The sequence below is a fragment of the Mercenaria mercenaria genome, chromosome 10 (assembly GCF_021730395.1).
Source record: "Mercenaria mercenaria strain notata chromosome 10, MADL_Memer_1, whole genome shotgun sequence".
Taxonomy (NCBI): domain Eukaryota; kingdom Metazoa; phylum Mollusca; class Bivalvia; order Venerida; family Veneridae; genus Mercenaria; species Mercenaria mercenaria.
Window position 1 is genome coordinate 47,864,379 of NC_069370.1, and position 22,505 is coordinate 47,886,883.

General features: G+C 34.5%; 1 protein-coding gene across 1 annotated transcript in view; it reads left to right on the plus strand.

Annotated features, from left to right (window-relative positions):
- LOC123561677 (roundabout homolog 1-like) overlaps positions 1–22,505 on the plus strand; it is a 61,260-nt gene that overhangs the window by 13,678 nt on the left and 25,077 nt on the right. The window contains exons 3-9 of the mRNA XM_053516902.1: positions 93–473; positions 5,882–6,160; positions 6,379–6,517; positions 13,638–13,765; positions 14,103–14,227; positions 14,838–14,997; positions 21,842–22,063. Of these exons, the coding sequence (XP_053372877.1) occupies positions 93–473; positions 5,882–6,160; positions 6,379–6,517; positions 13,638–13,765; positions 14,103–14,227; positions 14,838–14,997; positions 21,842–22,063 (1,434 nt within the window). The remainder of the gene's footprint in view (positions 1–92; positions 474–5,881; positions 6,161–6,378; positions 6,518–13,637; positions 13,766–14,102; positions 14,228–14,837; positions 14,998–21,841; positions 22,064–22,505) is intronic.

The following is a 22,505-nucleotide window of genomic DNA, read 5'->3' on the forward strand; positions in this document are numbered from 1 at the left end:
CCCTACTCTTAATTACATCAAATATCTAATGTAGAAACAGTTTTTCTCTTAAGTTTTTAAGGATTATATATTACTTGTTGTAATATTTTCAGCTGACCCAGAGCCATCTGCCAATGCAGATCCTGTACGAAATGCAGCCAACACTGCACGAGGATTTCAGTCACTGTCTTCCAACCCTCGTATTACGGAACACCCTCAGGATGACTTTTTTGCTAAGAATGAGCCGGCAACCTTGAACTGCAAAGCTGAAGGCGACCCACCACCGACGATCACCTGGTACAGAAACGGTCAGCCTGTGGAGACTAATAGGGAAAACCCAATTTCGCATCGGATGTTACTGGATAATGGGCAGTTGTTTTTCCTCCGTGTAATTCATTCCAAAAATAACCATCCTGACATTGGAGAATATTACTGCAACGCTACAAATATACATGGCTCAGTTACCAGTAAAACAGCAAACATTCAGATAGCAGGTATGGAAATTTGTTTTAAAACGTACCTTTCTGTCCAAAGATGGCTAGTTATAATTGTTCTAGCAAAATTAATGTGCCATAGAAGTTCGAGAAAAGCGTAATTTTTCATTTGAAAAAAGCTGTGCACATTTGGTTGATAAGATGCATTCGAGGGTTGTTTTAGAAAACTTGTTGCTATGTTTTTAAGAGAACATTCATCCTGAGGTGCTGCTTACATTCCATTACAAACATGAAAAAAATAGCGGAGCAGATATCTGCAAATTAACTTAACATCGGCTCAAAAAAAAATGAACTTACCATCAGCTCGAAAAAAAGTCTGCTTACTGATTCATTTACTTTTTCATTAGCGTGAGATTGTATCTACCTCTTGTTTTTTGTGTACCTTGGCATGCGAACTAAGGTTTTCTCAAATAAATGTGTCATCTCAGTTTCTCCCGTAACTCTAGAGCACGAAAGTAATTGCCTAGTAATCGTTCTGTAATCAGCAACTGCCAAAAAAAATGCAGAAAAAGCCAGAAATATGCACTAAGAAATTTTTGTAAAATATAATATGGTAGCCATAATAAATTATGTACTCTGAAAAGTCATGAGTATAATGTCGCTAATGATTCTTTCATTGCTGCGGAATTCTGAAATGGTATATAATTGAGGCTGAAACCTGGTTCCGATTATTAGAGATAGCCTAATGTTTTACTGGTGATTCAATTTTCTTTCCACCAAGATTAATATCTCATCAGGATTTGAAGTCCCTGAATAAAACTTGGCTGTCAAATTTTATTTTCCTGATAATGCTTGACAGACAGATTAACTTAATTAGTAAAAATTAAAAACTCGATTTATGAATCTCGGAATTTCATCTCATTTGCTGTATTTTTCAGAGATATTAGGGGCATTCAGAAAATGTATTTCTTAGATTGAACAAGTTACAAAATATATAATAAGCTCTGATCTGCTTTAAATGTTTGTGTCCACTGTGAGATATAATGGTACAGCCTGGCACTTTCATGATCCCCTGCAAGGCACTAATGTGAAAACTTTGAACATTGTGACAGGCTATCTTTTATAAAACCATCCATGTAACAGAACTTTGACCCATGATCTGCCTTTGGCAAGGAGCGGTGTTTTGGACCATTTGGCTTGGGACTCTTTCAAAATATTATATTACTAAATATTGTCAGGAAATATTTCTGAATTTGCCTATTTGTTTCTAGCCTTTTTGTTTCTAATTGTTTGGAAAAGATTATGTTTTATGAAGTTTTCTTCAGTGTGGGCCTGATTAGAAAGAAAGATTTTCCTGTAAGATTATATCCACTTTGATTAATGTGCTCAACTTTTTAACACCTAAACAGTTGTTAACACTTTTTGATGTTTAATAAGCAGAAATTTATTAGGCAGTTTCTGTGAAATTGAACATTTTTTGTAACATTTATACAAGCATTTGATATGTAGTAAATTGAAGATAAAAGATACAAGTAGATTAAGGATCACATCCTGAGGGTTTCAGAAATATTGGCTAGAAATATGTGGTATAAATATGTATTCTGTTAAAACCACTGTGAGAACACAAGCATTTAAAAATCTCAATAATTTTAATAGTTTTTACTGAAGGGTAAGCAGCTCTCTTGTACCAACCTTTACCTTGCTAGATTGCTAAAATGAACTGGTCCATTATTCAGTTTGGGCAGTACCACTTATTATTCAAAGGAGTGTCTTTTTCACTGAAAATTTACTGACTGAATAGCGAACAGTGCAGACCAAGATCAGCTTGCACAGACGTGAAGGCTGATCTAGGTCTGTACTGGTCGCAAAGGCAGAATCACTTGCCGCCATCAGGCTAAAGGTTAATGAACATCATTAATTTTGTGTAGGCTTTCAATTTGAAGCTGTTGTTTCTGGCATTGTAAGTTGTGGCAAAGTCCTTTTAGATTTAATCACATTAGCTTCCCTTGATGGTACCCAAATATCTGTCTTTGTGTCTCGTATCCTTGCAATTTCCTTCAAATGAATTTAAGAAGAGTGAGCCACTTGATTTTTTTTTTCTCTAAACTGTTATCTGAAGTAGGACCCCAGCTCCCTCCCCCATTGACACGGAATATCTTTGTTGTAATTCCCAACTTCTGTTCTGTTGCAGAAGCCAGATTTCTATCTTTTCTTTTGTAAGCAGTGTGTATATAGGGGCCAGATTTCTATCTGATGTGATGTAAGTGATTTCTAATCTTGCAAAAGCCACATCAGTAATCATATTTAATGTTGTCAAACAGTTTCCACGGTTATCAGAGGGCCATCAAAACATTTCGTATTAACATTTACTTCTTCTGAAACCTTTCTAAGCACTTGACATGCACTTTCCATGACTGTTATGATGTATGGTTGACATACTTCACTTTGATATTTCGTGAATATTTCTTTGAAATTGCTTTATCTCAGTAGATGGTTTTAAAACAAGCTAAGGTTGTTTCCACAGTTTCTTTGATAAGAGGTTTTCGGAAATTCTAAATTTGTTCCATGCAGAAGTGAAGTTTATTGTAGGAATTAAATTCTGTAATATAGCAGTGTTATTGGTGAGGAGTGCTGATTTATTATGTTGTAAGGAACTATTATTGCAGACATTTCTGGAATTAATGCAGTTTCCTGATAAACAATATGTACAAATTTGTCTTTATTCCCTTCTGGTTGCTCCAAGATTGCAGTCTGAAGTCTGGTTTGCATATTGCATTGAAGTTGTAAGAGATTATGGTCATAAATTTATTACAGAAAAGCAGTTTCCTTCCCTAACTGCACTAAGAAAAGAATGTGTCTTTTGTAATTTCCCAAATAAACAGTAAGAGTTAAAATGTTAAGTACTTATTTCGTATTACAAAAACATTGTTACTGTCCATACCTGCAGTGAAAATAAGTCTTTATTTATTCACCAGTTTCACTAAGAAAGCAATATCCCCTTTTGTAGCAACAAAGTATGTCCCGTCCCAATTACCTCAAGATAATTAACCAAGTATAGTCTCCCCAGTTTGTAAAATTAACCCCAAAGTACAAAGTAAAATCCACCTCTTCCCAGTTTCCCAAATAATGTATTAATAAAAAATATATATAAAAAAATCCCGGTCACGATAAGTAAGAAGGGTTTTGTCCCATTTACATTTATGCAGGAGATATAAATCTAAAACAGAAAAATATATGCATTTTATGCAGTATCAAATACCACTGTGCTTTTAAGGTATTAGAATATTCATGTTTATAGTTCTAGGAGTATCGTATTCTGTGATATTTCTGAAAACAAAATACACATTAGGATAATTGTTGTATAATTGTTCATTATCGGAAATAAACCCGCTCTCAGTTTTAGTAATCAGTATAGGAAAGAAGAAGCCAGTTTGGCTCAAATTCTGTAATGGAACTCGTGTTTAGTAGCTGTATTGATACAGAAAAATAGTTCCTTAATGCACAGTTATTAGGTTACAAGTCTCAAAAGCGGTTCCAGAGATAAATGCTCGATTCTAGAAATAGACTAGATGTCTATATGTAATCTTACAGGAACAGAATTAGTTGTTTGAACAAAATATTTGCCTTCCCATTTAGAGATGAGTACAGTAAGCACAAGTACTTGACTAATTGATCGCTGGTACAGGAGGCTCATCCAAAAACTCTGTCTTTGCAAGACTTATCTTTTGAAGGGGACATCTAATTGGAAAATTGTTAGAACTTAAAAGAAATCAAGGAACATTGTTGGTGCTAATTTAGGTATACCTTAAATACTGGTAAAATGTTTTACAAAACATTGTTACACATAAACAAACATATTGGAATCCGTCAATTGCTCCTAATACAGTCTAGTCTTAATTGATACAGACAAGAAAAAATCGATGTAAGAGGGGATCAATTATTGTCAATAGTCCAGGATTCTTTTGTGAGTAAAGTAGAATAGCCATAATAGAGTTGCTATTGATATAATAAGGCAGATCAAATGATACAATCTAATAAGTAATAAACATTCCGGGATGTAACTGGAGTCTTGTATATTTTGCCTATTGTACAATATGAATGATAATAGGGAGGCTGATTTTTACATGAACATAAAGTTGACGCCATATGAAATGAGAACTTCATTTGATTGCTATTCTTCTTAAGCTGATGAATGAAATCAGCAGTATTAGATCTTCTCAGCAAAGTACACTTGTTTTTATTCTGGAGCTGCTGCTGTCTGTATTCTTAATCTGCTGCAGCCTGTATTCTAGGCAAGCTGCTGCCTGTATTCTTTGTCTGCTGCTGCCTGTATTCTTTGTCTGCTGCTGCCTGTATTTTGATCTGCTGCAGCCTATATTCTCGGCACGCTGCTGTCTTTATTCTGGGCTTACTATTCTTACTACTTCCTGATTTCTGGGCCTGCCTGCTGCTGCCTATATTTTGATGTTCTTTTGTACAGTTATCTGATGGGTGCACAAATAAGAAAATTTACGTGTACTGTAAATAAACTTGCATTCTGTATAATAAGATACAAAGCCATGTGAAATATTGCTTGTATTTAAACTAACATGAATTATGCTTGTGAATATGGTGTTGTTACTCTCAAAGTTGATGTTGTTCCATGTATATATGCCTGTTTCTCGTCGATTTGAGCTTTCCCATCGATTCGAGCCCTTGTGTTTTAGTAAAATTCATGCTCGTGTAGCATGTTCTTCCATCAGAAACTTTTGTGTGTGTACATTTTAAAATGCCTTGGAAAATATTAGTCATGAAACCACTGAAAAATTGAGTAAATACCTGTTTTAATATTTTGCATCAAAAATTGTTTATTTCAAAAGGAAATTACATACTGGGTAATATTGTGAGCCCAAATTTCAAATTAAAAGCATCCTGAGCATATTTCGACTGTTGTAATGAGTGAACAAGAAGTCAATCTTGATAGAAATTTGCTTTATGGAAATAGAATATGCAAACATTAACACTTAATGACCTTCCAAACAAAGGGCTCGAATCGATGAGAAACTTTTAAAATGATGTGGAGTTTGACCTCCTTAATCTCGTGCAAAAAAGTACATATAAAAGATGATAAAATTTTAATTCTTATTGCCCATTGTTAAATGCAAATATTTTTGTAACAAAAAACAAAAAAATATTTAATTGAACAGGTTTACAAAAATATGCACAACCCTAAAAGATTTAAGAGGCTCAAATCAAGCAGAAAGCAGCATACAATTAGAGTTTTTAAAGAAAATTACTGCAAACAGCAATTGAGTAGAAACCAAATAACATTCTTAATGCCAAAAGGTCAATGTTAGTGGGTCACTGGAGTCTTCCTCTATGGTAAAGTGGGGAAAGCAACTGTATGACTTAAACATCAGTGTGACATACTAACAGAAAATATTTTCCTTGATTATAAAGTTGATTACATTTAGTATGGTATCTTTCAGTTCTGAAGGACAACTTTGTAGAGGAGCCGTCAGACACTACAACTGCTGTTGGTCAGAAGGTTGTTCTTCATTGTAGCCCGCCAAGGGGAAAACCGGACCCTAAAGTGATCTGGAGAAAGAACGGAGAACTTGTCCAAACTGATGATAGGATACATATAACAGAGGAAGGAAATCTCGAAATAGATTCTGTAGAGAAGATAGACATTGGAGAATATTTATGTCTGGCAATCAACACTGGTGGTGAAAGGCAAAGCAGACCCGCTCAGTTACGAGTCCTAGGTAAGTCTAGGTTTAAGTCAGGTCATGCTCTCCAGTCAACTGGAAGTATTGTTTCAGTCCAAGATACTGATTACGGGGTAAGACGTAGCAAAACTGTACGTAGCAAATCTTTACAGTTGTGATTTCATGCAAGTAGGAAACAAAAACGAGACTGATAGACTAAGTTGATTCTTTTATGGTTTAGTCTGAAAAATTTGATGCATTCTGATTACTTTCAGATGTGCCGGTTTTTCATAAGTTACCTAAGAATGTTGACGTTGAGGAGGGTGAGGATGCCCAGTTTTTCTGTGATGTCATGGGAGATCCACCAATCAAGGTGCGCTGGAGTAAAGAGGGCGGAGCCATCAGCTTTGGCAGGTATGTAGACTAAATCTTTGATGAACCATTATTTGCGAATACCACATCAGGAGCAATGACAAACAGAGTTTAGGTTATTGTTATTCCGACTGAGATTTATTTGAAACTTAGGCCTTCTGCATGGGCACTTGATGCATGGGCTCTTGTTGATGCTTAAATAGATAAAAATACAAGTACTTTAATTAAAAGATGAAATGGTATCCATTAGTCTATTCTTTTTCTTAAAAAAAGATGGGAGTAGAAATGGTTCCTTTAAGTCTGTCCATTTTTATGCCCTAATTTTTCATCTTTGAATTAAATTTAAAACTGGTGTCTTGCTGACTGTTCATAATGAAATGCCATTAAGCTTTTGAATAATAGTTTCTGGATGCAAATTGCAAGTATGTTCCACAGCTACGGTACATGTACGAGGGTTGTTCAATTAATACTCAAAAATCTTTATTTCTGGCCAAAGTTTGCTTATCTTTGACAATTTGATAGATTAGAACACATTTACTTTGAATACTTTCAATACTTAAAATCATCAGTTTCGAGACATGAACATTATTTATTTATCATTTTGAAAGCAATGTCACTACTAGGAAAGCAGCTTAGTTTAAATGATGTCACCTTGATAATTTGACGTAATTTGAACTTGTCCAGTTATTTATTGAACACCCCGATTATGTGGCATTTCACACTTTTAACTACCGTAGTAGCAGTTATTCCTTATTTAGATTTAGATTTAGATTTATGACAGTTATTTCCCTTTGAAAAGATTTTGGCATCTGTACCTCGAAATCACAACAACGAGTCATGTTGAGTATATGAAAATGGAAATTGAACAATATGCAAAATCTCTCAAGTTATATTGTTTCCAAGCAAACATGATTAATTATTTTCAACAAGTAAAAGTGCTGAAAGTCAAATTCATATGGATTTAATCAGTCAGATTAATGGAGTTAATGGAACAGCTGATGGGAGAAGATCTTTGCTAAACAATAAAAGACACAATGTCTAATAAAACACTTTGGCTCCATAGCTTGAAAGCAAAGTTGTTATGTACAGCAACATGCATTGGGAAGGAGCCATTTTGCTCATGATTAAAGGGCCAACCAGTAGCAAGCTCACATTATTAATCTTAGAAGTATTTAGACAGATTTTGCTGCGGAGAGGTTTTCTGGCTACTAGAGAGGCATTTATTGCAGTTGCCAACTGAATGCAATTAATGGATTAACAGATAGAGACAGGCTGTACTGCAGGAAAGCTCGTGATGAATTGAGTTGTCACTAGTTTTGCTCCACAATACAGGAAGCTCCTTGAGTATCTCTAATGCAACACAATTATAAAAAAAAGCAGAAAAAGTACACTCGAAACCCGTTATAACGCTACTCGATATACCGCGGTATTCGTTATAACGCGGTAGGTTCTTGGCTCCGGAATTTTCTTGGGTTAAAAAAAAAAAAAAAAAAAAAAATTTTTTTTTTTTTTACCCCAGAAAATTCCGAGTCCGCGGATGTTTTTGATCATAACCAGCGTTAAAACTACATGTACCTGTACATTGTACTTTAACACCTTTGCCATGACAACTGTGTCAAAAATCAATAATTGTTTGCTGGCTTACTTGTTTGCGTATCGGCTTTGTTAAAAGTTTGAATACATGAAGACATGTGACAATTAGGCAATCAGTACCGTGTCAAAAATAGATTGTTTGCATAACAAGCGTGTAAAATTGGTCAGTCAACTATCAAACCGATTAAGTTTGCACCAATTAAGCGGATGACATGAACACTTGAGTGAATAAAAAATCGAACAACATGCCCAGTTTTGTAATAAAATGCAGCCGTTCACCATTCTCAGTTCATCGGAATTTGCGAAGATTCTACGCTTTGAAAGCCATATTGAGAATGTTCTCCCTTTTTAATATCGTATATATACGACGGCGATTTAACAATTTTCTATCTTATTTATCGATTTTCTTCATGTATTCAAAATTAAATTTTTTAAGACTGTCCGTGGTTTATTCTCTTTTAGTTACATAAACCCCAAGTGCAATTGCATTGCGTATGTAATTCTCATGACCGCGCAGTCCTCACACAGCGTTATACATGTTTACTTCCGGGATAAACAATTCTAACTTTCTTTTAGAATCACGACAAAATGAGAAGATGACACAGCGTTATAATTCTTTTAATGTATTTTTCAGTAGCATTTAAGGTAAATAAATGTCCCGTTTATACGATTCTTATTTCTTATTAACATAAAACAGCGTCCAAAATACATTACCGGTGGGTGGGGTATTGCATTTACCGCTGATACGATCAACCCGCGTTATAAATTTAACCCCGCTAGATCCGCGGGTCTCGAACCTTGGACCCCGATGATAGCGTTATAACGGGGTCCCAGTGTAGTCATAAAATCCCTAATAGTGGGTATAGTCAAGTAGTCAGATTTTGTAATAGGAAGGTAGTGAGATTTCATACCAGATATAGTATAAGAAAGGTAGTCAAGTAGTCTGATTTATAGTAGACTGTAGTAGAAGGAATCTGCTCAGTTGTTCGAATATCAGGTCAACTAATATAGAAGGATAATCATGTAGTCAGACACATGATCAGCTTAGTGGAAGGATAGTCTGGTTGTCGATCACCAGATCAGCTATAGTGGGAGGGTAGTCAGACATCAGATCAGCTGTAGTGGGAGGATAGTCAGTTAGTCTGACATCAGATCAGCTATAGTGGGAGGGTAGTCAGACCTCAGATCATCTATAGTTGGAGGATAATCAGACATCAGATCAGCTATAGTGGGAGGATAGTCAGGTATTCAGACATTAGGTCAGCTGTAGTGGGAAGATAGTCAGGTAGTCAGACATTAGGTCAGCTGTAGTGGGAAGATAGTCAGGTAGTCTGACATCAAATCAGCTATAGTGGGAGGGTAGTCAGACATCAGATCAGCTGTAGTGGGAGGGTAGTCAGGTAGTCAGACATCAGGTCAGCTATAGTGGGAGGGTAGTCTGGTAGTCAGACATCAGATTGGGTGAGGTAGATGGAATATCAAGTCGTGATAATGGCAGGTATATTAGTACATGTAAGATACATGTGGAAAAGCGAAATGGGTGATTGAAATGGAAAAAGATATAAAATCAGTGTTGTGGATGAAATGCTGATGATGTACATATATTAGATGTTTTCACAACACTTGTGAGCCTCATAAAATATTTTATATTTCCTTTAACTTACATCACCATATTGACTTGTCAAGGAGGGTTTCCTGTAGTCTTCAAGAAATGTGGTTTCTTCAAGAAAATGTAACCACATTTCTAACTGTAAGAGAAATAGGAAACTACAGGAGAAATGTTAGAGTGTGAAGAAGCAGGTGCTGTCAGCATGGTTTTATTGCTATTATGTTTGATTTATTCTCTTAGTGTTGAAGAAGCAACATGTAACATAGACTATACAAACTGTAGGTATTTCTTAGCTCAAGTTTTGTGAAGTGCATCTAATACTTCCTTAAATATACAGTTTTCAAGTTGTATATCATTTTGTCAATCCATCTGTCCATCCCTGTTATGAAACTTGTTTGGAAAGTTCATCTCTCAATTCATGTTCAGTTGCATATAGGAAAGGGCTTGATCAAATTCACATTTTCTTAACTTCTTTAGGGATATTTTTAAAATGTTGTTTGAATGTTTTATTCATTAAGGAAAACATGATTCATTTGCATGAGCCATTGATCCTGTTCACAACTGAAGGTTGAACATTTGAGTCTTGGCTCTCATGTCTGGTCAGTGCAATGTTCCATTACCTATTGCACAAGGTCAAGATCACAACTGAAGGTCAAACATTTCAGCATACAGTTTACTTTAATTTTTTTCTACATATTAAATGCTTTGTAACAACAAGACTTATATACAGTGATATACCATCAGATAAAACCACTTGTTTCATACTTAAACCTTAGCCTGCTAAATTTCTGAAATGGACTGGTCCATCATTCAATTTGGGCAATACCATTTATTATTTCAAAGGGTGTTCAATGAAAATTTACTGACTGAATAGCAAACAGTGCAGACCATGGTCAGCCTGCACGGATGTGCAGGCTAATCTTGGTCTGCACTGGTCGCAAAGGCAGAATCACTTGCCACCAGCAGGCTAAAGGGTAAATGTAATTTTAGTTTCTACTGCTCATGCAAAATCTAAACCTAGCACCCCAGACCTTGGGGCAAATCACAGCAACTGCACCTTTGCAATATCTGAATCATTCATTGAATATTATATGTTCTGTAAAGCCGGATAAAATGTATTCAATAAGGAATTTAAGGAAATTGTTGGTTTTTGTAAAGTATTCATTTTGGTGCTGTCAAAGGTCTTTGACAAACTTATTAATACATTTAACTTGTAAAGGCATAGGTTTTTTTACAGTTCTTATTTTAAGCACAGGACACCTGTTGGTATTGTATATGTATATGCAAACTTCTTCAGGCCAATTACTATTTCTAGTAAAAATACTAGATACTTGTTACAGCTATTTTCTACACACTTTACAAAACAGGTGTATTAGGTAAAGTAATACGTTGTTTATTTTTTGTAAAAATTTCACTTCATCGAAAATCATTAAGTAACTTTTTTCATTTGGAACTGATAGATAGTACCCTGATAGATAGGACCTCGATACGGGCAAAAACATAACAAATCTGTGAATTCTTCTCCAGTTTCAGATTTAAGTGGGAAAATCCTTATATTTTTGTTAGTAAATCTTCCAGAATGATTGATGTATTAATGGAGAGAATGTATCCTTAGATCCAAAACAAAAACATTAAAGAGAGTTAATCAAGTCTTGTATAAACAGGAAGTTGTTGATTTTTTGGGAGAGTATAGTCTAATCTGTGAACAAACTGATCTCATCACCATCATCTTAGATCATATATAACCTTTATGATAAAACTGTTATGATATCGCTAGTGTAAACTTGGGGATGCTGTTGTCTTTGTTATTTTTTGAATACAAATTATTTTTTGTATTCTTTGGAGAAGATACTAGTTCACAGATGGGGTGAAAAGTTTGGGTTTGTTTGATAAGACATGTTGAAAACTCCTGTAAAATTTTGAATTTTGTTTTTCATTTCAAAAGTTTCTTAGACACACTTTCTGTGTTTAGACGTTTACAGAATTCAGATAATTTTTAAGATGTACCAAAGTTGAGTGGGAAAAGGTTTTCACATAATAACACTTTCAATAGGTTTTGAGAGGACATTATTTTTTTTTACAAAAATAAAAGTGAAGCAGTTTTTTACTTTGTGTATGGTTTATAATATTTTTACTTGCAAAACAATTGCCTTTGTTTTAGAAAATGAATACTTTCTTTTCAAGGCATATACATATTTGATTACAGAATCTGTAGACAGACATATATATCATTGATTTAGGTGCTTGTTACTCTGATTGTAAATGCCACTTGCAGAGTTTTCTCTGCATAATTGCAATCATATGCAGATAGAAAAAGCACAAAAGTCTTCTCTTCAGAAGCATGAAGCATTATTTTAACATCTATATACATTGTTTTAGGTACCTACTAGGCAGTTCTGACTTTCTTCATGCAGAAATAGTTCTCATTTACAAAAATGTAGGTTTTTTTTTTACATGAATACTTTATATTTATCGTTGTGTGTTTATCCATTTTTCTTCTCGGAAGAGATGAACTTTCAGCTAAGAAAAACATAAGACTTGTTACGGATCTGACGCATCTGTCACAATATTTCCACTGTCAGAAATATCTCACATCAAAACACACATGAATTATACAACCAATTAGGGCCTTAAGATAATAAATCATTGTTAAGTATGCCGTGCCTTTGAAAGGGAATAGGATTTTAAATCTGTTTTTTTGGTTTAGGCAACTCTGAAGGAATGCATGTAACGCTACCAATGGAAAGATTCTGACCTCTTTAATTCCGATGTGATTGTTTCACTGTTTACCAACTACAGCTGTATTTCTGGCAAACGGTACAATTAAGTTCCGAGAGTATCTTGAGAAGAAATGATGGACAATCTATTGTATTTTTCACTGCAGTCTGTATTCAAACCCAGTGTTTTGTTTGTAGGAGACAACTCTTGAAGCTCTTCAAATTGTTTATATTGTGATGTCCCTTCTCTCCTCAAAACAGAGATAATCAAAGGGGGATTTTCGCTAAGAAAGTAAAAGCGAAAAAGTAGAAATCAAGAAAAATATTTCTTTTAGAAATTATCGTATGAATAGCCAGACTAATTTCACAGCTTTCCTTAGCATAAATTCAGTTCCATTTCTGAGAGGTAGGTGTTCCTTGGACATCTAGTTGAAAAGGTGACGCAACTTAAATTTGTTGAGTAATCCAAATCTAAGGCAGCATTTTGGATATTTAGAGGGCATCCACATTCTGGCTGAACTTCATTTTGCTATTTACTGGGAAAACATCAGATGATTGATTTCTGCAGGGCAAGGGTATAGTCAGACCATTCTTTACCTATAAAGATTGTGGTATAAACTTGAGGTTTGTTTTATTTCCTCAGGGCAAGGGTTTTGTCAGACCTTTCTTTACCTATAAAGATTGTGGTATAAACTTGAGGTTTGTTTTATTTCCTCAGGGCAAGGGTTTTGTCAGACCTTTCTTTACCTATAAAGATTGTGGTGTAAACTTGAGGTTTGTTTTATTTCCTCAGGGTAAGGGTTTTGTCAGACCTTTCTTTACCTATAAAGATTGTGGTGTAAACTTGAGGTTTGTTTTATTTCCTCAGGGTAAGGGTTTTGTCAGACCTTTCTTTACCTATAAAGATTGTGGTATAAACTTGAGGTTTGTTTTATTTCCTCAGGGCAAGGGTATAGTCAGACCATTCTTTACCTATAAAGATTGTGGTATAAACTTGAGGTTTGTTTTATTTCCTCAGTGTAAGGGTTTTGTCAGACCTTTCTTTACCTATAAAGATTGTGGTGTAAACTTGAGGTTTGTTTTATTTCCTCAGGGTAAGGGTTTTGTCAGACCTTTCTTTACCTATAAAGATTGTAGAATAAACTTTAGGTTTGTTTTATTTTCTCAGGGTAAGGGTTTTGTCAGACCATTCTTTACCTATAAAGATTGTGGTATAAACTTTAGGTTTGTTTTATTTCCTCAGGGCCAGGGTTTTGTCAGACCATACTTTGCGTATAGAGAATGTGGAGTCCAATGATGATGGTGTATATGTCTGCTCGGCAGAGAACGCAGCTGGATCTACACAGGCTACAGCCAGGCTTGTTGTCTATTGTAAGTCACAGAATTCTCTTATTTCTTTGACTGATATACAGAAGATCTTAAGTTTCTTTGCATTTCTTCTTTAGTTATTCTTTTCTGCAAAGTTTTTTAAGTTTATATATAAAGAAGAAAACACAATGTTTCCATGGTAAACTGTCAAAATAAATCTGTTGCATTCCTCCCGCATACCTCCCATTAGGGTTGGGGGAAGAGGTTGGGGAGTGATGGGCTGTCATAGGTAGGAATCCCTTTTTATGATATTCTAGCTTTTCATAAACTTTAGTGTTTCACTTTTTAATTCCTTTTTCTGTGATTTTCTATTAATATGTTAAACATTTTATCATTCCAGCTTCTCCGTCATTTCTGGTTAGTCCGAGAGACCAAGTGGTTGCTAGGGGACGTACCGTATCACTGCAGTGTGTTGCTAAGGGCAACCCACCACCTACTGTGTTCTGGAGCAAGGAATCTCAGGAGGTTTGTGTAAAGTTATTACTTTTGTCACCATGTATCTTAGATATTTAATACAGATATTGCTATGCATATTAAACTGGTGGTGCATTTTTTCTCAAATTGTCATAATGTACTGCGATAAGTGTATCTGACATCGACCTAATCTATATGCATAACAAAAATGGTAATTTTATTTATGCATAATCTCTGTAGATAAAACAGTAATTTTTTTCCTTTGTTTATGAAGAAAAATTATTTAGAGTTAGACATCCAGAGGATTTCAGTTTGTTTCAGTGTATAAGATCAAAAAACCTGTCACCAGTTGAACACCAGTTGCGATATTTTCATGGGTGGCTTAAAGTCACAGATGAAAATGTAGGATCTGGTATTCATGTGTAGAGGAATTTTTTGATATTACTAATAGCAAAAAATCACACAGAATTTCTATTTATTTCATTTCAACCAAATTTGTACACATTTTGTAGTTCCAAACTTGTGAAAAATATATTTGATACTTTACATTGTGAAATTACCAGATGTAAAAAAAAACAACATAAAAATATTCTAGGCATTAATATAAATAATGAAGTATTTTTGTTGAAGTCTTAATAATATTTTGTTAAATTATTTTTAGAATCTCATGTTTCCGAATCGAGACTCGGGCCATTATTCGGTTGCTGAGGATGGAACTCTTCGTATCGAGGCAGTGAATGACTCTGACGCTGGTGTTTACGTCTGCGAGGCTCTCAACACTAGGGGAGCTGCATATGCCTCTGCTAAAGTAGAGGTCAAAGGTCAGTCAATCAGAATAATTTTATGTAGTTATGTTTAAATTTCAAAACTTATTTATGTTTTTTTTTTGTTAATCTTTCTGACAGTAAAGAAATTCTTATTCAAAATTCAGAAATAATGTTTGAGAACATGCTTTGTTATGGTTTTTTTGAAGCGTCTACATCTAAATGATCTTCATTGTTTAATTTACGAGCATAGTAGGTCATGAGTGTGACATTATACTTCTTATTTCAACAGCAAAAACACATAAATTTTGTAAGCTCACAATACTAGTAATTCGAACAATATGTTCCCTTAATATTTATCTACAGTGTATTCTTACTAATTGATAAAAAAAATTGGATTCGTTATTTTGTAATTTTCTAAATCTCATTATCAGAAATACTACCCACGTCTTTTATTTCGAGTATTGTCTTTTATGTTGAGTAGTGCAGTAATTATCTGTTGAAAACTAATTAAAGTGAAGTACCGTTTTTAAGCTATCGTAAGATTAATTCAATGAGCATGCCTGAAATATACGAGTATAACAATACAAACAGTGAGTGCACCCTTAAAACAAATGTGTGAATCGTGCGTTCTAACAGTCTTTTTGGCACGTGCATGATAGTTTTTCCAGAATGAAGTTTGCATGATGATGTATTATACAAAAAAAACAACTTAAAAAAAAACGTAAGAAAAAAAGAAACACAAATAAAAGGAGGTACTTCTTGTACAAGATGTTTCCAAATTCATTTTTTGTGCTGTTTTCTTGTTAATTTAATTCTAATGCATTCTTAAAGCTTCATTATTAAGCTTTTCATTCTCAAGAAAATTGTTACTGTTTTTTTTTTTTCTGTTCACAGATGTATTCATACTCTTTTGTAAGTGTCTAAAACAACTTGGGTTTCCGATTATCATATTTGCCCACTTTTATACAAGTACCTCAAGAGGGAATAAGAAAGCGAATAAACTGTAGGTCTGAAAATTAAAAGAAAGACACAGTTTATCACACATGTTTAAACTGGATAGAAAATCTCGATTTTATTTAATAAAATTTAAGAGTTAATTTCAAATAAAGTAAGTGATACTGTTTTTAGCCCACCATCATCAGATGGTGGGCTATTCAAATCACTCTGCGTCCATGGTCCGTCGTCCTTCCGTCCGTCCGTCAGTCCGCGCGTCCGTCCTTCTGTCCGTTAACAATTTCTCATTATCGCATCTCCTCAGAAACAACCAGGGGGATTTTGACCAAACTTTGTAAGAATCATATATTGGTACCCTAGTTGTGTCCCCCTGAAAATCAGACTGGTTCAACAATTTTTTTAGTGAGTTATGGCCCTTTGTTTATTTCTGAAATTTACATAGATTTATATAGGGAAAAACTTTGAAAATCTTCTTGTCCAAAACCACAGAGCCTAGGGCTTTGATATTTGGTATGAAGCATCATCTATTGGTCCTCTACCAAGATGATTCAAATTATTTCCTGGGGTCTAATATGGCCCCGCCCCTGGTGGTCACATGATTTATATAGACTTATATAGGGAAAAACTTTGAAAAACCTCTTGTTCAAAACCACAGGGCCTAGGGCTTTGATATTTTGTATGTGACAACATCTAGTGGTCTTCTACTAAGATTGTTCAAATTATCCCCCTATGGTCAAATATGGCCCTGCCCCGGGGGTCACATGGTTTACATAGACTTATATAGGGAAAAACTTTGAAAATCTTCTTGTCCAAACCACAAAGCCTAGGGCTTTAGCATTTGTAATGTAGCATCATCTAGTGGTTCTCTACTAAGCTTATTCAAATTATCCCCGTAGGGTCAAATATGGCCCCGCCCTGGGGGTCGCATGGTTCATATAGACTTATATAGGGAAAAACTTTTAAAATCTTCTTATCAATAACCTACAACATTCAAATTTGGACCACATGTATGGTTTTGAGTGGCAAGATGAACCTTGACATGAGTTGACCTTGATTTTGACCTAGTGACCTACTTTCACATTTCTGTAGCTACAGCCTTCTTATTTGGACCACGTGCATAGTTTTGTGCACGGAAAAAAACTTTGACCTTGACATTGACCTAGTGACCTACTTTCACATTTTTGAAGGTACAGGCTTCAAATTCGGACCACATGCGTAGTTTCATGTTCCAAAATGAAATTTGACCTTGGCTTTGAGCTTGTGACCTACTTTCACATTTCTCAAGCTACAGCCTTCAAATTTGGACCACATGCATAGTTTTGTATACTGAAACAAACTTTGACCTTTACATTGATCTAGTGACCTACTTTCACATTTTTGAAGGTACAGGCTTCTAATTTGGACCACATGCATAGTTCTGTGTTCCGAAATGAAATTTGACTTTGATTTTGGCCTAGTGACCTACTTTCACACTTCTAAAGCTACAGGCTTCATATTTGGACCACTTGCATAGTTTTGTGTACTGAAATGAAATTTGACCTTAAGATTGACCTAGTGACCTACTTTCACATTTCTGTAGCTACAAGCTTCAAATTTAGACCACATGCATAGGATTGTGTACCGAAACAAATTTTGACCTTGACATTGACCTAGTGACCTACTTTCACATTTTTGAAGGTATAGGCTTCAAATTTGGACAATGTGCATAGAATTGTGTTCTGAAATGAAGTTTGACCTTGATTTTGACCTAGTGACCTACTTGCATATTTCTCAAGCTACAGGCTTCAAATTTGGACCACTTGCATAGTTTTATGTACCGAAATAAACTTTGACCTTAAGATTGACCTAGTGACCTTCTTTCAAATTTCTCAAACTATAGCCTTCAAACTTGATGCACATGCATAGTTTTGTGTACAAAGAACTTTGTCCTTGAAATTGATCTAGTGACCTACTTTCACATTTCTCAAGCTACAGCTTTCAAATTTGGACCACATGCATGGACCATATGCACAGTGTTGTGTACGGAAATGAAATTTGACCTTGAGCTAGTCAATAAGTCTTGAAATTTGGAACACTCAAAAATGGCACATTGGTGGGCGCCAAGATCACTCTGTGATCTCATGTTAATGTCTTTTATGATATCAATTAGTTGGTACTTTTGCATTTATTTCAACTGTTACTTTAACTGTAGTTCTTCTATAAGAAATAATTTAATATGTAGATAGAACTGGGATTGCAATCTTCTAAAGCTAACATGATCAAAAAATGCAAATGTGTTCCTAAAGCTAAATGTTAATTCTGCATTAATTTTATTGTCTTGTAAACAATCAACGTCATAGAAAACCAGCTAGAAGTTACGCTTGATTTTTTATAACTGATACGAAAATAAGATTATGTTTTTCTTTTAATTTTCTGTAACTTGTATTTAACCCATGGTAGTTCTTAAGTCTTTGTCGTGACTTCTGAGGTACACATTCTTAACAGCACTCGTAAACATGATGTTTTTTCCACATGGTCATAATTACACTACTGTACGTGTTGCAGGAGCATGTTAACAATTACGTTCTTTTTGAACATAAATCTTGTGCTATAGTCATTCATGTGTCTTTCCATAAAACTTTGCATTAAACTTTGCAGTCCTTGTTCTTTGTTGCAATGAATAACAAATGAGTTATTTGGAGGTTGCCTTATATATGTGTCAGTGAAGAATGCTGATATTTAGTTAGTGTGTATTATTTTTTGGTGGGTGTTCCATGTACATATTACATGTTTACAGCATTGATAGAAAGCTAAATTTTGTATGTTAAATGGTCTGGTTTCAAGGGTAAGTCCAGTTAAAACCAAGTTTTAATGTTGTTGTCTAAAAAGAAATAGGGCATTGGGGAGAAGAAGCATAGGTGGTGCCTGTGTCCTAGGACACGCGTCTAGTTCTATTTTTCTCGCAGTGATGTCAACACATTATTGTGGAACTTTTAAAAGTGACTATCTCTTTGCATCCATTAATGGACCAGGGCCTGGTTGTTCGAACTTTAACCGGCTGTTAAAGTAACCTCCAGTTAAATTTTGATTCAAAATACTAGACTTGATGGGACACTCTAGTATGATGTTTTGATTTTATTGTAAAGATTTTCCAGTGTTCAAAATTCTTACTTCATACATTTGTTTTTCAAAGTCTTTTGAAATGCCGAAAAACAACCCTAAAAGTTAATTAACCGTTAGCTTAATCGCCTGTTAAAGTTTCGAACAACTGGGCCCAGGATGTAATGGCTAGTATTCTAAAAATTCAGTTGTTAAGGTACTTGCAAGAAATATGGTAACAGTTGTCTTGGAAGAATAAATAACAATTATCCTGTGAAAAATAACACACTAGTCTATAAGAATTCTTTATTTTGCCAGAGATAAAATTTTAGTGCTAGTATAGAGAAAATAATTCAGTCATATATTCTAGTGAAGGGGAAAGTATTACACTGAGATATTTAATTGATGGAGCAAGGAGGAGTGTTCAGCTAAAAAAGAGAAAAGATGCTAATTTGAGAAAGACAGACAAATTCTTTCATTTATTACTGTTATAAGGGCTAGGTACTTGAAAGCACTCAAGACAACAAAAACCTCAAACTTCTGTTCCAAATAATTGGCAAAAATGAAAGCTTTTATTATCTCTTCACAGTAAACTGTGCATGAAAGGGGGATAAATGTGTGAACACTCAATTAGTGAGTGATGTTTTTTTCAGTGTTGAGGGTATTGTCAAAATACTGAAAACAAAACTTGAAAACCTTCAGCATCTTGTAAGAGCTGCAGTGAAAGACTTCAAAGCCCTGTGGATACTTTGATACCTTGATAAAAAAGGATGCATAAAATACTGATATTACTTTAAATGTAATATAAAAATATCTAATAAAACCAAAGAAATTTTACAAAAAATATTTTTTTACTGTAAAGAAAACCAATTTTATTAGTGAGTTGAAAAAAAAAGATACAATAAAAACCAAAAAAAAAATGATTGTTACTCTTAATCTTTAGGTCCTAAGTTTGTATTTTATAGAGTAGCTCTTAAATTTCTTTCTTCCTCTGAATGATACGCCTTCAAAACACCCTCCTATATTGTAAAAGCAGAAATTTTCGCAAGGGTTTAATTTTCGCTATATTCGCGAGGCCCTGTATCTCGCGAAAATTAATCCTCGCATAAATATTTACCATTAGTATAATTCAAATTCAAGTAGGATACCATTTTTACAGTTTTGCAAATTTTAAACCTCGCGAACATACTCAGGATTTCAAATTCGCGAAATTTTGACCCAGTGTAAATATGTGCTTTTACAGTAATCCTGTACTCCATTCTTTGCTGGCTGTATTCATTTAACTCTAGATCGTTTTAAGAATATTTAATGCTATGATAACTGTATTACGTGATTAGTCTGAAACAAGTGGACACGTTTGACATTGAAAATAGAAAGGAGAAAGTATAATACTAGATGCATGAGGTGTATGAAAGGTTATAAATACTGGAGTTTGTTTGGCATGAGAAGTTTATCATTGTCTGTGAGAAATAGGAAAGAATGATGGTTTTCTGGATGTGTTAGAACAGCTGTATTTTAAACAGATTTTGTAAGTATTTTGATGTATTTGGAATGCTAATGATTCGTGTAATAGACTAACGGAATGGATTTTCAAAATCAAATAAGCCTTCAAACGTTTGAATTGTAAATGAAAGCTTGTAGAAAACACATGTTAAGTATGGTGATGGCTGCAGGGAGTAATTTGATTTTTATAGATCGCTAATTAGCAGCTGGTATACAGCAATGAAGAACAACAAACAGAAATTAACAACAGAATTTTTCCTTTAATATTTACTTATTATTACTGCAAAGTGAGTGAAAGGAGTTAAAAATTAATATAAAGCAGTTATTGCTTAACATTGCCTTGCAAATCTGTTCCTAAAGTTATTGGGACTGCATGGTGATTTGTTATAAAAAGTGTGTGAAGAATATTTAATCCCTACAGATTTGCACATGATTTACAAAAAACAACATATGTACTAAACAGAGAAACATGCCTGAATTTTTTTTATATTTTTAGCAATGCTGACTGCCTTCTGTGAAAATTCTGTAGAATATGCCTGTAACTGTTTGTTGTTTAAGGCTATTGAAATTTACTGTTTCCGTCACAGTGAACAAGTTGGAATTTATTATAGATTTACAGAAAATTTCCTTGTCAAATTATTGCACATTCTATAGAAGTGAGAAGAATTTTTGTACACTGAATAGTTACAGAGAAAATGATATTGTACAAGGTGTCTGGAAGTTTTGGCAGTAGCCTGTACATAATAGCTCATCTTGTTAATTACCTATCCTATCACCTTTCAAAATAATTTTGTTATGTTGCATCTTAAACACATTTTAATTACCCAGGGTCTCAATTCCCATTATTGTGATTACCTATCTCTTAGAATGATTTACGTTTTTTCCATAAAAATGTTGCTGTAATGGTTTGAACAGATGTAAACGGTAACGTTTTGCTACGAAAATTAATGATATATTTAAATGGAAAAACTTGCTTCTGCTTTTAGAGGGAGAATTAATTACGGGATTCCCTGATACGAATCGCGGTTTATTATAGCAGCTTGGTGTAATCGTAATGAAAATCGTCTTTTTCTTATTCATTAAGTAATGTGAAAAAAAGGTTAATGTATATGCGGAATAATTGCATTTTTAAGGGTGATCTAAATAAGAAACAGATGCGTCTGATTGAAACATTGTTTATTAAGTGTCGAAAGGTGCATTAATATGATGCATGGAGTGATAATTGTTATTCATTTAGTAATTATATTATATGCATGTTATAAGGACCCGTTACACTTGGATAATAATTATATGCATGACTGTTGTGGCACTGTTGTCTTTACTTACTAACATACTAACTGTTTGAAATATGACATAATTTCAGCAGAGAGTGCATTCATTCTTCCAGCCCATGACAGTCGGCCACCACCAATTATAAAAATTGGGCCTCAGAACCAAACACTCCATGTTGACTCAGTAGCATTACTTCAATGTGAGGGAGATGGCAAACCAAAACCTATCATACGATGGTATAAAAATGGCCGCCCACTTCTGATGTCTGGTCCACGCTATGCTCTGAGAGAATCTGGGACGTTACAAATATCAGGTCAGTTAAATGATGGTAAACAAAAGAATGATTACTGGTCTTGACTCGGTGTTAAATATTTTAGCATTTTGAAGGAAATTTACTGATTTCAAAGACAAAATTTACATTATTCAGACAAAAATTTTAACATTTTATTTCTCTATTTTTCCACCAGTTTTAAAACGAAATGGTATTAGAAATATTTTCTTTACATATAAATGTTATTTTCTATATATGAGCCGCACCATGAGAAAACCAACATAGTGCATTTGCGACCAGCATTGATCCAGAGCAGCCTGCGCATCCACGCAGTCTAGTCAGGATCCATGCTGTTCCCTAATGGTTTCTATAATTGCAATAGGCTTTGAAAGCGAACAGCATGGATCCTGACCAGACTGATCGGATGCGCAGGCTGGTCTGGATCCATGCTGGCCGCAAATGCACTATGTTGTTTTTCTCATGG